This window comes from Apteryx rowi, unplaced genomic scaffold (genome assembly GCF_003343035.1).
Source record: "Apteryx rowi isolate R43461 unplaced genomic scaffold, aptRow1 scaffold_130, whole genome shotgun sequence".
NCBI classification, from domain to species: Eukaryota; Metazoa; Chordata; class Aves; order Apterygiformes; family Apterygidae; genus Apteryx; species Apteryx rowi.
This window is the reverse complement of record NW_020447531.1, coordinates 2017188-2032054: the sequence shown is the minus strand read 5'-3', so window position 1 is coordinate 2032054 and position 14867 is coordinate 2017188. Positions and strand designations below refer to the sequence as shown.

Sequence of the window (14867 nt, the reverse complement as noted above, 5' to 3'; positions counted from 1 at the left end):
TGATTTTTTAACAGAATCATCATCTGTCATTTTTACAAATACACATGAGAAAGAAAACTATGAGAATTTGCAGTTTCCATCATTCTGTCATTTGAACAAATAAGTGTCTGTCAATTACATTCCTAAATCTGAAATGATTTTCTAACATGACTGCAAACATGCTTACTCTGCTGTGCACTAATTCAAATCCTAAACTTTTCTATTTTTCTTTTTTTTTAAATAACCTAATAAGTTTTTAAGCATAAATTGGAACTTGTCTTGCTGGACTGCTTCGCTAGTTTACTGGTAATTTGATTCCCTTCCTGATCTTTGACAATATTTTTTCTCTAGTCAGCATTCATTTTCTGCCACTTGTGTACTGGACCACTGCTTGACTCATTGTAAGGGAAAAGTGGTATATTTTAAGAAGAATCTGAAACAATGCAAATATTTGTAAATACTGCTCTAGGTTACATAAAATTCTTAAAACACTGTAACAGAATTTCAATAAAAACTCAAATAATTCCAACTTCACCTCCTTTTTCTTAATTTAATATAATTTTTTTATCCCTATTCCTGTATATTTAGCCAAAAGTGGTGCATGAATATAACCAAGGGAATAAAATATCCCAGTCTGCAGCACTATCTTCTTGTAGTCCATCAGGAAACCCCCTTATGCAGATAATTAGTCAAAGGACCTCCTTTCCATCAAGCCCCTACAGCTCTATCCCAGTCTTCAGATTTGAGGGAGGCTGAATCCAGACGAAGCTCTTAGGGATAACTGTTGCTCTTGCAGATTGCAAAGCGGAATCAATATTTGAGACGGAATTTCTGGTTTGTTTATGAGAATGGAAATTAACATTTTCAGCCACACATTAATATTTTAAACACATTGTTTAAAATCTAATCAAGCCTAAGCATTAGCTCTAGAATCAAGTCAAAGCATTAATTCTAGAATAATATTTTGCCACACGTGTTTCATTTCATTATCTACTCACATAACATTTAAACAATCTCATTCAGCTAGCTTCCACAAGGATTTTCAGGGCATGCCTTAAAGACTGCCTGGGTGGCAGCCAGATAGTCGAACAGTCCATAATATCCCATCAAGAGTAGGGAAGTTTGAAGTGCATTTGGTGTGATTATTATTTTGTGTAATTTGACTTAGGGTGGCTTCTCAAGGCTCCGGATAAGACTGGCCATTGCCGCACTGGGTGATGCCAACATTATCTATTTTAAGTTCTCCAGGATGGCATAATAAAGGGCAGAGAGCAAAGCGACTTGCTCAAAGTCACCCAGACGGTCAGTGGTGCAGCAGGATCTCCAGTTCATGGTCTACCAAACTCTCTGGCATTTACAGGGCTCACAAAGTGCCTCTGAACACAGACCAATACCTTCCTCCTGCTCTTCTGATTCTTACTAAATAATATTTGCATATTATAGAAACTGCAATCAGACTTTATGCTATAGCCACAAGCCATGAGTAATGTCTTTTAACTTTGCTGATGCCCTGACAATCATTATTATCCTGCCTCCGTCCTGGTACAAACTGACTGGGAACAGCATATGGGCTGGTAGGCATGAAAATTCCACATTTTAGAAATGGCTCAGGAGTAATACTGGTTTATTTATATGTATATAAGCACCAAACTCAACCTTTTTCAGAAAAACAAAGATTATAAAATACATGTAATTAATTAACAACCTTCAGAGTTTAGGTCAGCACATTTTAGGTGAGTAACATATGCACCTGCTTTCTTCACTTCTTTATCCAACAGCACAGTAAGTTTCATTATAGTAAAAAGTAAAAGGGACTGAAGACACAGCTTCCATGGTACAAAACCCTAAGGGTATCCACACAATAAAGGAAAACAGTGTTTCTGTTTGCTCAAGTTCATGATTTATCTGCACCTATGGAATTAAACCATGGTTTCTTCATTATATACCTCCTCTAGCTCATGTTTTTTATACTATCTTCATTTTTCCAATCCAATTTTCATCCTCCTATGACCTATTTAATTTTTTTGATACCTGCCTCAAAAGCATTCTTCCTCTTATACTGTTTACTTGCAATATAAATAAGAAAAGACTGAATTCCAAGCCCATGTATCTCAAAACATGAGAAAATGTAAAGACGGATTTATATTTTTATCTGATCCCAGCTCTACCGTGGGCCAAACCAAAATCCAAGTCACTGAAGTTTGAGAACATTTGTGGCTGGAGCCAATTTTGTTTTATTATCTTCAGCCTATACTGACAGCCACTCCAGAAGAAAAGGGACTCCAAACCTCTCCTCTTAGGTTTTTTCAATTCCTTTTCATTCCTATCTAGAACTAACTTACATGAAATTAGGACAAGTTACAGTAGGACAAGAATGCAACATCATTTTGCAAGGCTTCTCAAGTAAGACAAGATCATATCAGAAGAGCAAAGCAAGCAGTTTCTTACACAAGACTTTCCCTACCAAAAATGCAAAGGTTTTACAGATTTAATGACACTGACCTCTGTCATAACAGACTGCGACATCAGAGATATTTAAAAGTATAGAACAGAAAATGTGACTCACTAAATCATCAGTCTCCCAGTTACTGCCTAGGTGGAGTTTCTGCCCATCTTTCTATAAAAATATTTTGCATAATATGAAGCCCTGAAATTCAATGGGAAGTATAAAATCCACATCGTAACTCAAAAGAAACAACGTTAAATGACTTAGACACGTGACCCCTTTTTCCTTCCCATTATGAGTGAAATTACCTCAACTGAGAAGCCTGAGGCATGATCTCATTCCATAAAGCCCACTTAAACTTGAAAAATAATTAAATGAGAGTGCATCCCTGCTGCATGGCCCTTTTTGCTAGGGTAAATGACACCTAATGGGAAAGCTATTATCAGTTTATAGGAAAATACTTTTCACCTAGACTTGCTTGGTATCTTTCTGACATGTGGACTACAATGCTGTTTTTAACTGTTCCACACAGTGCAGCTTCTCCTCTAGAGAAAATGAGAAGTGTTGTAAATGAGAAACTATAATTTGGTGACCACCATTAAAATATTCATAGAGGATTTGTTAATAAAAGGTGTGGCATACAATTAGGCATATATATGCCTAAGAAACACATACTAAAAAGAGGTATACAGAAGTTGTAGTTCCTGGGAAAAAAGTACTAGAAAAATTCTCTTAAAACTTTTTTGTTTTTTCTGTATCTGTTTTATCATTAGTGAAACAACATGATCTGGAAGGTGAAATTATGTGTGGAAATGGAGAATCAGCATCAGCGAACTCATCCAGACACACAGTTTACCTGAATACCTCTATCTTCCAGACACACCGACAGAATGAAGCGATCCCTCTACGGCGAGATTGCCTCTACTGATTAGGAAGGAACGCAACAGGGACTGAGCCCCCCTTTTCCACTTCCCTAAGTTAGTCAGAAAGCCTTGATAGGAATAGCCCAGAACTACTTTTGATAGTTGGGAGGCCAGTAAGTTTGAAGGCAAAACAAACCAACCAGCTTTACAAATTTAAGAGAAAACGTTATGTGAGTGAGTCACAAATATGGTGGATACGAAGTCTTCAAAGAAAGTAGTACACAATATTTTTTTCTTCCCTCTCAATCCACCACTTTTTGAGCCACTCTGGATTGATGATTGTACCAGGAACTATTATCTCAGACTGAGAAACAAAGAGAGGACCAGGTTCTAAAGAATCTGATATTGCAGGTTTATCTTGCTTGTTGTGAGCCTTGATTACAATGCCATTATGTGAGCTAATAAAATCAGCACGATGTAATGATGGTGTCTGGTTTTTGTTAACTTCCATAGAAACTAACAATAACTTCAGTTTTCCTAAGAGTATCGGTATAATTGCAATGAGAAATAAGCCTATACGTATATGGGCAAACATTACTTAGAATTAAACTGTTTCTAGTGTTGGTAAGTCTTGGCTACTGGATGAGTGATCATAAATGTATCATTAAAAAATTTGTCAATCATATCCCAGACTGACATCCCTCGAAAGGTAACACTGATACTCATGTCAATAAACAAACGCTTAAAGTTTTGAGTTCAAATTATGTCTAATGGCACAAAGGATAAGGGTTTTCATGATTTCTCTTAGTTCCACTGTATTCATCAGCTACCACAAACACGGCACAACCAGCAGTCATGTCATGGAAGCCAAGTAGGACACAACAGTATTGATAACACAACAGCATTAAGGTGCCATTCATTCTTATCCTGTACTATTCAGTATTATGACACTGTAAAGCCTATATTGTCAACTCCAAATTCATATGCTTCACATTAATTCAGTTTTTAACAACACTGCCTTTTTTCCCATAGCATTTTATCAATGATTAGTGCTGACTGTTAGATTTTACATTAATATTGTACTTACTGAAAATAAAAATCCCTATTACTTGTCATTTTTTTGGTCTCTTCTTGTTTCAAAATCAGCACAAGTTTATTCATCCTACCCTTCTGAAAATAAATAGCTTGCAATACACAACTGCCAGGAAATACATAGGAGATAAAATAATATTTCTGTATTAATTTGTCCAAATACATAAGATAATTTAACGCATGTACTAGAATTGTTTTCACTTGTTTTGCCTATATTTTAGGAGAGGAACACTTCATTCTGTGAGGGACAGCTTAAGAAAGAACGACAATTACAAACTGTTAGGTGCACAGACATGTTGTGAATAGAGGTCATATAACCACATGACAGACAGAGAGCAGATGAATATGAAAGGCGGGGAAGGGGACTGGTTTATTAAAGCAAATAGGCTACCTATTTGTGACAGGTGCACATGAAACACACTCCAATAGTTTAAGTAAAAGGAAGTCTTACCTTTATAATTGCACTTGATAATTTTAAAAAAGGACAATCTATTAAAACCCCTCTCAATAACAAAACATAATATGGAACAGAACATGTCAAAATTCTGCCTTCAGTTAGACTCATACAATCCTAGAAGATGACCTTGAAATTTAAAGAGTTTAAAAATTAAAAACAAACTTTACCTTTAACATTCTTTCCAAATCCCATAGAGGCAGGAACTGCACTGTCTGCTTGTATTTTGCTATTTGTTTTCTCTTTCATGACTTCATCCTCACTTGAAACATCATCAGAGTTCATCTTCTTTTTCTTTTTCTTTTTTTTATGCCGCGGAGGGAGCTTTTTTGGAAAGGTAAACATTGGAAATATCACAAGGAGCATTGCAATGGCACAAAGGAGAAATCCACTCCACCTAATGCCAGAAGATAGGAAGAGAAATGACAGCCAACGCATTATGTGAAGTAAAAACACCAAAGTGGTTATTATAGCCTCTACTAGCTAGAAAGAAATATTTGCAAAATATATAACACTGAAATTAAACTAAATAATTGGAGCAGGGGAAGAGACTTCACTGCATTAAAACCCTTAATTAGAAGACACTTCTGTTGGCTTTTCTACTGATAAAGGTATTTATCCAGAAATCAGCAACTATTATGAAATAGTGCCATCTTTAAGTTCCTCTAAAATTTCCCCTTTAATTATTATTTAGTCCCAAGTCCTGACAGGTGGAAATTCAGTTTTTCTTTACCTTGCTTGGCTAATTCTCAATAAAGCAATACTGTATTCCTCTAGGGAACATGAAAATGTTATCCATGACATGAGAAGATAAAATGTTCAGGCAGAGATACCAGGGTTAAACCTGTCTTGCTTTCAAATGACTACCTTTCTCTGCATGGTCTGGTCTATGGTCTCCCCAGCGCAGAGCTCCCAAAACCTGCTTGCATACAACATATTTGCCAGGGCTTACGCCTAAAACTTCACAGCTCTGTTCTGTGACCATGACATGAAATATCCCTTCACAAACCAATACCTCTTCTCTCCCTCTTTCTTACAAGAACAGGACATAATCAGATCTGCAAAGAGCCCTTGGCTCACACTAAATGACTCAGGGTCTACCCACGGAGGAGGATATCGGCAATGCACAGGATGCGAGAAAAGTGCTATTCAGAGGGTAAAAGAATACAGTCATCCTCCCTGAAGCCAAGAAACTTAACTGACTTTACCACAGCAATGCATACGTGCAAAAGGGCCATTTTTAGAGAATACTCTAGAGTTAATCTTCTGAGGTCAGAAAGCTGACAGTAGAATATCAGACAACCTAATTTCTCCTCTAAATTCACCTTGCAATGAAAGAATACAGAGGAAACATGGATAAACTCATACAGACGCTTCCATAAAGAAGGAAGGCCTCAGAATTCACCCACAGCGGTCTTCCAATGTATTGAAAACACGATTCACATTAGAAATCCCTGAAGCCTTGAGTTCGATGCTAATCTAACGGACACTAGTGTAAAGGAAGTTTCACTGAATTCAAGTCCCTTACTCCAATATCAAACCATCCCAAAGAAAGACTGAAGCTCTTTGCTTTCAAATGGACTATGGTTACATTTTTGTACATCCTTTACACTTAAAATGGAAACTGCATCGTGAAGCTACTTATTAAATATTTGTACAAATTTTAAACATGTAAAAATATTCAACAGACAGGATTATTTGCACAAGAAACAGAAACAACATTTGGCTTCACTTTTGTAATGCAAAGATATTGCAGAATGTATTTTTTAATGAAGGCAAATTTATATGCATGTGTAATGCTTATGCAAAGGCAAACCAGCAACAAACATCCATACATACCACCATTTTATTAGAAAAACTGTGCAGGAATCTTTTGTGAGGCAAATCTAGAGTGAGAGAAAGCTTTGACCAGTTTTGATATTATGTAAACAGAAAATCCTCTGTTCACTCATTTTAGCTGATAAAATACAAGGATTACAAAGGAGACTTTTAGGAGGATTACTCAGCACTATCAGACAAGAAATAAATTGGTACATGGTATAAAAATGTAGCCACATTCCTTTCAGGTTCTCAGAGGCAGAAGCAGCAAAGCACTGATCAAAGGAACAATCTGTGGCAATAAAATACGGAAATCTGAAACCACCCACTCAGCGGGGAGCAGCAAAGGAAACAGGGCCCTCTGATGTAGCAAGAAATGAAATTCAAATCCAAAGGGACCATTATGGCAGCATACCAAGTGCTGGGGATGTCAGAAATGCAGCACTGTATATAATACTGTCCACTGTCTACACTTCATGTCTTACTGGAGAGATATCAAAGAACTGGAAAACAGACAAAAGAGGATATCAGAAATAACAAGAACTTTTACGATGGGAAGTGAGAGGTCGGACTGGGATCTATATTAATTAGAACACATGAAATCAAGGGCTTTTTAAAGTCAAAGAAAATATGCAGGGGAATACCTCAAAGGCATCTGCACAAGCACTAGGACCTCAAATGAAAGCAATTAAAGCTAAGGACGGACCAGACCATCCAGAAGGAATTCCTTTAAACTTCTTGTGTGGAACAGTAATGAAAGATATTATGAGAAGATCCAAGCACTGAAAGGATTCAGAACTAGGCAAACACTTAGAAAGGTGTTAGCAAAAGAAAATTTAATTCAAAGTGCTTGACAGACCGCCAAGGGCTGCTCTGCAATTAACTTGATCCCAACACCATATGTTAACAGTTCTTAAAGACAACAACATGATGGGTGATTTCTAGCAGATATCCAGACCATTCCTTACAGCTACCATATTTGAATATAAAGCAGTCTTAAACATTTCATGGGATGGCAAAGGTACTTGGTCTGTAATTTAGCCCAGAGCACCTACAAAGAAATATTCAAAAATCCAGGTCTGTGCAAAACCAATTTTTGTGAAACTCAAGGAAGAATCAGACCAGAAACAATCACTCTTACTGTGTTTATCAGATCTCACAAAAGATAAACCAAATTGTCTGTTTCCTGCATATATAGAATATACTTCTTAAAAAGGAACAGTTTAAGTAAAAAATAGGCTTTGCAGCAATGCTTGCTGCCATATATCACAGTTGCTGTACTTCTTGTTTTGTCTGTAATCATTACCTTGGGTCTTTGTGATAAGTGGAGTTAGAAACTTTACAGCTATAATAAGGGAAAGATGAGAATCAAAGACACTAATCCACTTCAAAGGAGACAAGGCTGAGAAATCTTAAATATGACTGCCCATTAACTTACTGTAATTGCGCCCTACTTTCAAAAGCATGTCAGCTCTCTGAAGTAAGCATTAGACTACTCTTATATTTCAATTTGTTAGATGACATAAATAAAAATAAACTTGGCTATGTGGCACTTCCCTGTAAAGAGAAAATGTCAAGGTCCCAGAAAATAGATTTCAGTGGAATGAAATGCTACACTTCCAGAGCTCTCTGTAACTGGGCAGTTATTAGGGACAAAGGACTGATTCTCACACCACTAATCTTAATTTTAATGGGTAGATAAAAGATAAAAAGATAAAGATAAAGCTTCAGAAAGTGAAAAGAGAATGAAGCACAAAGGCTTTTAGTAGAAGCCACAGACTGTGAAACAAATTTCCAGAAATCTGATATCAGGGGATACTCTTTAGAAAGTTAAGAGAAGAAAAAAATTAGGGAACCAAAATGAAAGAGTAAGACAAGGTACCTGGAACGTCCTTCATGGGATTAATCACAGCTAGTTTCTTTACAGATTTAATCAATGTGATAAAAAGAGGAAACTCTGAATAGCTTTTACTTTCCTATGCTGGCTAGAGTACAACTCGCCTGCTGAGAGCCCATGTCTAGCAATTTCCTGCCCTTGCTTGAATCATATTTGCACCCCTACTAATCTGCAGCTCAACCACCACATTGTATAGGACAGGATGACACAACTCCTGAGTTGCACCAACCCCATCTCTAGGTACCTAAAGCAGCCCACACATTGCAAATGGCCAGCCTCAGGGCTGCATATTTTGCAAGGTGCCTGGACCCTGAAAAGATAAGCAATACAATATTTGGCATTGTGATTTTAAATTCCTTTGCATTTTTTTGCCTGATCTCTCTTATTCTCTGCCTGTGATAATTAGTTCAGGCTCCTTGTGGCGTAAGCTACAGTTCAGATTTACTAATGCCTCTGGGCTTCCCAAAGGAATATCTGCACACCCCTTCAAGGTCTGTGGTCACACTGAAACATGCTGAAACAGGTTGGGGACTTAGACATTTGACTATGACAACACTGCACTAATATCCAGGCTAGCTTTAAACTAGCAGTGCTGGCAGTCCACCTGCTGCAGCACAGAGATTGGTGCAAACCGCCTGAGAAGCAGCTAAACTAATGTGTTCCTACTGCTTTGGTTATTTTACCATCATCTGAGCTGCTTAATTTAAAACTCACACAGGTATGTCCACACTACAGGGCAGTTACACTGGTGGCTGCATTGTAGATAAAGTCAAAAGTAAAGCTTACTCCACATTCATATGGCCCAACTAACTTCGATTAACAAATATATTTGTGGGCTTGTTCATGATTTCTGTTGAAAAGTTCTGATCAGATGTTGACTATCAGTTCTGACATGCACTTGCTTAAGAACATGTGAAATGAGTTTTACTAAGAATGTGTATTATTTTGCTCTTATTCAAAATATTTTATTCAAGAACAGTCAAAGCACTTTTCTAACACTACACCATATTCACATTACAAATCTTTTCTGTGAGATAAATCAGTATATAAATCAGGGCACAGAGTAGCTAACCCCAAGGTCACAGGTAAGCAGAGCACTCAGGTTGTCTTTCTCTAGTATGACACTGAAAATTCAGCTATACTGTCCTGTACAGCTAATGCTCTTGAACAAAGTAAAACAAGTAAAGAAGTGATATTCAGAGGGTTTAAGTACACTCCAAAGAAAGAATTTTTCAAATCAAATTGCCAGGAGAGATCACTAGGATAAACAGAAAGAGATGCAGTCTGATCGAAATGGTATAGTGATAAATACTAATCCAATGCACATGAACTGAAACTCGACCCTGTCCTCAGTGACTAAAACTACTGGAATAGCTCCATAATGTTTGTATTGAGCAGAAGCATACAGGACTCCAAGGTAGTGTTACAGATGTACCATCTCCAGTTGAACTGGAGCTAATGACTGGAGCTCTGTTCTGAGCCTTAGTACATGCTCCATGTCATCGCCATATCAAGGTTGAGAATCAGAGAAGTACCACACTAAACGTGCTGAAACAAAGGCAAGCCCCTCTGGATTTTCTCTAGGGAGCCAGAAAAACAATTTGAGGATACTGAAATGCTGCTTTAAATGAGCCACCAACACAACCAATTGTTGAGATACAAAATAGAGCTATCCTCCTGGGATAATGAACTTAAGTCTCTTGTGGGTTTGCATGCTTTTCAAGCCAGACTTATGAATTGCCTCAGAAAAGCCAGTCAAAATTTCCTAAAGGCCTGCTTCCCCCAAAAGGCATTTCTGAGGAGGTCACATGTCAAGGGCTGCCCAAAGACACTGAGGAACGATTATGGCTGTTATATCTCAGCAGCAGCTGGAAGTTCACTATTTACTAGAGAATTATTTAACAGTTTACATCATTAGCTACCTAAACCATGAGCCATCACCCTGAGTCACAAGACCAGAAAGGCCAGTTCTGATACCATCCTATCACCTTTTCCTAGACCAGGGTAAATGATGTTTACCACTCCTCAGCTGGGGAATGCAGAGTTCAACATTTCTGGCTGCCTGCTTTGGAACAGCAAAGAAGGGATTTATCCACCTTCCGTATACCAGTCCAGCTCTGGGGAGCACTTATCCTCTGTGGCCTCCTACAAGTGAGCTGTACCTACTAGTGAGTAGTCTGTTCCACCACTTCCATGGGACTGTCTGCTGTCAGTCAGTGCCCACAGTGTCAGTCAGAAAGAGACCTGTAGCAACCAAAAGCAGGAGATTTTCCACGTAATGTGCCCATGCACTTCTGTGGCAAGCATTTCCTCTCTGTCAGCATATAATGTGCAGTAACCTATAGGCATCTCCTCTTGCTTGGCTTCCTGCTACAGTCTTGAACAAGCCTGCAAAAGATATGGTAACCCTCAATTCCCTACTGACAGTTTAGAGAGTAGTTTTGAAAAATGCTTGACTCTTACCAGTTTCCAATGAATCGAGGATCACTCTGGTCAATATAAATGGTTGTCCTAGGATCAACATAGAAACCAATAAGAACTCCTCCTAGTAAGTATCCAGCTGCAGGACCGAGTGCTCCCATTACATACATGATGGCTGAGGAAATAAAAGGTCAAAATCATATATCAATAAAAAGAATGTTTCATTAGTTATTTAGATGTAGAATAGGGATCCAAAAGTAAAAGATGACTCTTAAAGCAGGGAGTTTTGTATCCCAGAGTCTTCAAAAGCACTTTTTGCAATCTTCCAAGGTAGCAACTTCTGGATAAATAAAATATCAATAAGAAAATTACTGCTTTCTGCATGTTTTTAGTCAAATTATGGATGGAAGTATAAACTATTTAGGTGTTTTGGATGGATATCATATTTGATTTTGACAATATTTTTCATATTTGGTAACATTTCCTTTGAATCAAAACTTAACAAAGTTTAAAACATAAATACAAAAAATACTATTAATGGTGAGCAAATAGGAAAGAAAACAAAGGATAAAAATTATGTAAGACATGAAAGAGCAAAGTAAAACATTCCAGCTTAGTGATCATCAGAATAAAGCTTGATTTAAAAGAACATTAAAGTTAAGAAATCGAATATTCCTATTTTAGAGATTGACAGAACTACGTTTTTATCTGTGCAGCTACAGACTTGGCCCTGTTGTACATTCTGGTATCAGCAGACCACATACCATATTTCCACAAGACTCCTGCCTTGTTCTAGACACTTGATCTTGTAAATTTCATTTTTTTAATGTTATTTTTAAACAAGCAAATTTAAAAATATTTAACAAGCAAGTAAAATGAAAAAAAATCTCTCATGTGGAACCATACAGACACATAGTTTATGACAACATCACAGTCTGAATATCATATGACAGCAAAGAACTTATCCCTTGAAATAACACAGTAGCAGATACCAATAGTAGCCTCCTATCTGCTGTGTCTTCCACAAGATACTCTTCAGAGTGGAGCCTCCAGTCCTGGTTCCTCAATCATCCACACCAGAGGATCTCTTAGAAAGCACCATAGCTCCCACATGGCTTGTGTGCTCGTGCTGTCAGGAGCAAGGGGCATACACAGGGGAGGAAAGACTACAGATGTGTTTCATCCTAGCGTGGGACCAAGACACAAGTGAGAGACGTAGCTGAACCTGGGACCCAGGAAACTTTTCTGCATCCCCTACAGACAGATACAGGTCTAGGCACCAGCAGGAGCAGATAAAAACATTTGTTCTGTTTGCTGACAGGAACTGAATGCTGAGATTCAGGAATCCCGATCTCATTTCCAGATTTTGCAAGGTGGATACTTTAAAGGCTGTAATTTGTCTCACCCCTAAATCCTGCCAGTTCTACTCCTATAACCTTTCCTGTTCTACTGCAAATCCCAAATCAAACACTCAAAACTTTTGAAATACGCCAAGTTCATCTGTCACAACCTTAAATTCAGACACCTTTTACATACGGATCTTGACCATACCACCATGACTGTAGCCACCTTCCAAAGATTGTTCTCTTTCTCCCCTACCCATCTACTTTTTTCCTTAACTCATCCCTTTTAAGATGCTTCTGCCCTGCTTCCCATACTCTCTGGCTGTCAACTTGAAAGACAAGAGGGGTTTTAAGGGTTAGTCTCTGTTCTCCAGCCTGATGCCTGCTACCACAGAAACCCCAAGCTCCAGTAGCACAATTACCCTGGCTCAGCTGCTGCAGTCCCACTGTGTAGCATATCAGAAATAACCTGACTACCCAGTTCTCTGAAAACACCATCTTCACTGTGAAATCTCCCTCTCCACATGTTTTTTGTGGACCAGTCACCCTCTGCGGATGGGACCGCCATCCTCTTTGGTCCCATGCTCAATTAGATATGCTGCATCTTGGGACTGCAACAGTTGAGTAAGTGCAACTGTGCTGTTAGAGCTTGGGTTTCTGCAGTACCAATTAAAGCAAATAATATCTCACAGACAAAATAAAGAGAAATCACTAAATCTGCCTGACTAAACTGAAATAACTTGTGTATTTTCATCATGTGTTCACTATTTAAATTTATTAAAGCCATTTTCCCTTCTGGGTTGACTGTAAACAATTCACTGTATGCCTACAACACCCTGCCAGACATTCTAACATTGCTACTTAACTGCGAGTAGTTAAGACAAGCCCCAAAGTAACTGTTACTTGTGAAATTCTCATCATGAAGAGGGGAAAAAAAAAACCAAATTCCATCCACTATAATAAATTTTGTTTAACAAATGCTTGCTTGGAAAATTGATGTAAGCAACTACAGTAAATTCAAGTCTCTAAAAAGTTTACAGAGAGCAAACACAAAGGGACTGTAAGAGTGACCTAGTCCACTTATTTCAGTATTCCAAGAAATTACTTTTGCCATATTTCTCCAGCTTTAATTCCATCACGGAAACAGAGGTCTGTCCTGCCAGGCAAAATGCAGCAACTGCTTGGACTCAGAAGCACTGCTCAGCAGTTGTATTATGTACACCTGGTAAATTCAAAGACAGTTCACTTTGTAAGCAGAAATACTGTACAGTAAAGATAAAAATAACAGTGTACACTGTTTCTTTAGAGAAGGGAATGATGTCTAACATTTCAAAAGTATTTAGAACTACTGCATGCTGTTCAGATTCCAAGATTTTTAAAATATGTTACTGATAACATGTATCAAATATTCTGGATCTTTCAAAAACCACAGGATCCCCCATATGCATGGTCCAGGACATGAGGAAACCTGTGAGCACAGATGAGTTCCATAATTGTCATTTGATAGCATTTTGGAACATTTTCTTCATCATGTGGTAATAGCTGCTCTCAGAAACCAGATGCAAAATGCAATAAACTCATTTGGACTTTTAAAAAGGACTAAAGGTAAGTAAAAGATATGACATTTCAAAACGAGATATTTGAAAAATCTGCCCCAAACCTCCATACACTGTAGACCTTGCTGTGAAAGGGAAGAGAGAACCATCTCCCTGAGTCCTCCTGGCAGGCTGCTCTGGGGCATTGCTGCAGCCTCCATGGCAATGCACCCTAATGCCTGGGAATAGTGGGGCCTGATTCCCAAACAGGCCACCAAGGAGATTACTGGATGATATGGAAGGGAAACTAATTGGGAACAGGTTCAGTCAGGACTTCATCACAACCAGACCCTCTTCCCGAGTCAAAAATTTCTATGGAGAATAGTACCATACAAGTTTTTTCCACTCAGATCACTAGAAGGTCTCTAGCTTCTGAACAAAAGAGGCTCTGAAACATATATAGACGACAGAGGAGCACCTTCCTTTTCATCCCCCTGACTGGCATTTCAGCTAGCCCTCTTTGGGCTGCCCTCTTTTGGCCATGATCTGGAGTCTTGATCTGGGGAGATGCCTTGATTCAACAGCAGAGAAGTTTTAACAATAAAAGTAACAAACATTTTTATCAGGGATCATGCTGAAGTGTTACACTGCAGAAGCAGGTAGCAGGGGATCCAGATGATTTTTTAAATTTCAGTTAATGAAAACCTGAGTACGTCTCTTAGCTTCCTAACTATAACCTTGGCAGGTGCTTATGTTTGCAATCCATCTTCAAATTTCTGAAGTGATAAAAAACTGTGCTATAAAATGGCATTAATATCTCCTCCCCTGTGATAAAATAGATGTTGAAAGTTATACAAATATAAGTTTTAGTTCTTTTCCAAAGAATAAATCATTTTCAGAAGATAAAATAAGGAAGCTACTGTTGATAGAGACATAGGAGCTACAAAATTCATCTGATGGTCTTCTGATTAGTTTTCATTGAAATTAAAAATTGTACCTCTAAGGGTAACTGCATTAGC

General features: G+C 38.0%; 1 protein-coding gene across 1 annotated transcript in view; it reads right to left on the bottom strand.

Annotated features, from left to right (window-relative positions):
* Window positions 1-14867, bottom strand: part of LOC112961296 (solute carrier organic anion transporter family member 5A1-like) — a gene marked incomplete at both ends in the record, with an annotated part of 63788 nt that overhangs the window by 18575 nt on the left and 30346 nt on the right. The window contains 2 exons of the mRNA XM_026056306.1: window positions 5005-5231; window positions 11013-11145. Coding sequence (XP_025912091.1) covers window positions 5005-5231; window positions 11013-11145 — 360 coding nt within the window. The remainder of the gene's footprint in view (window positions 1-5004; window positions 5232-11012; window positions 11146-14867) is intronic.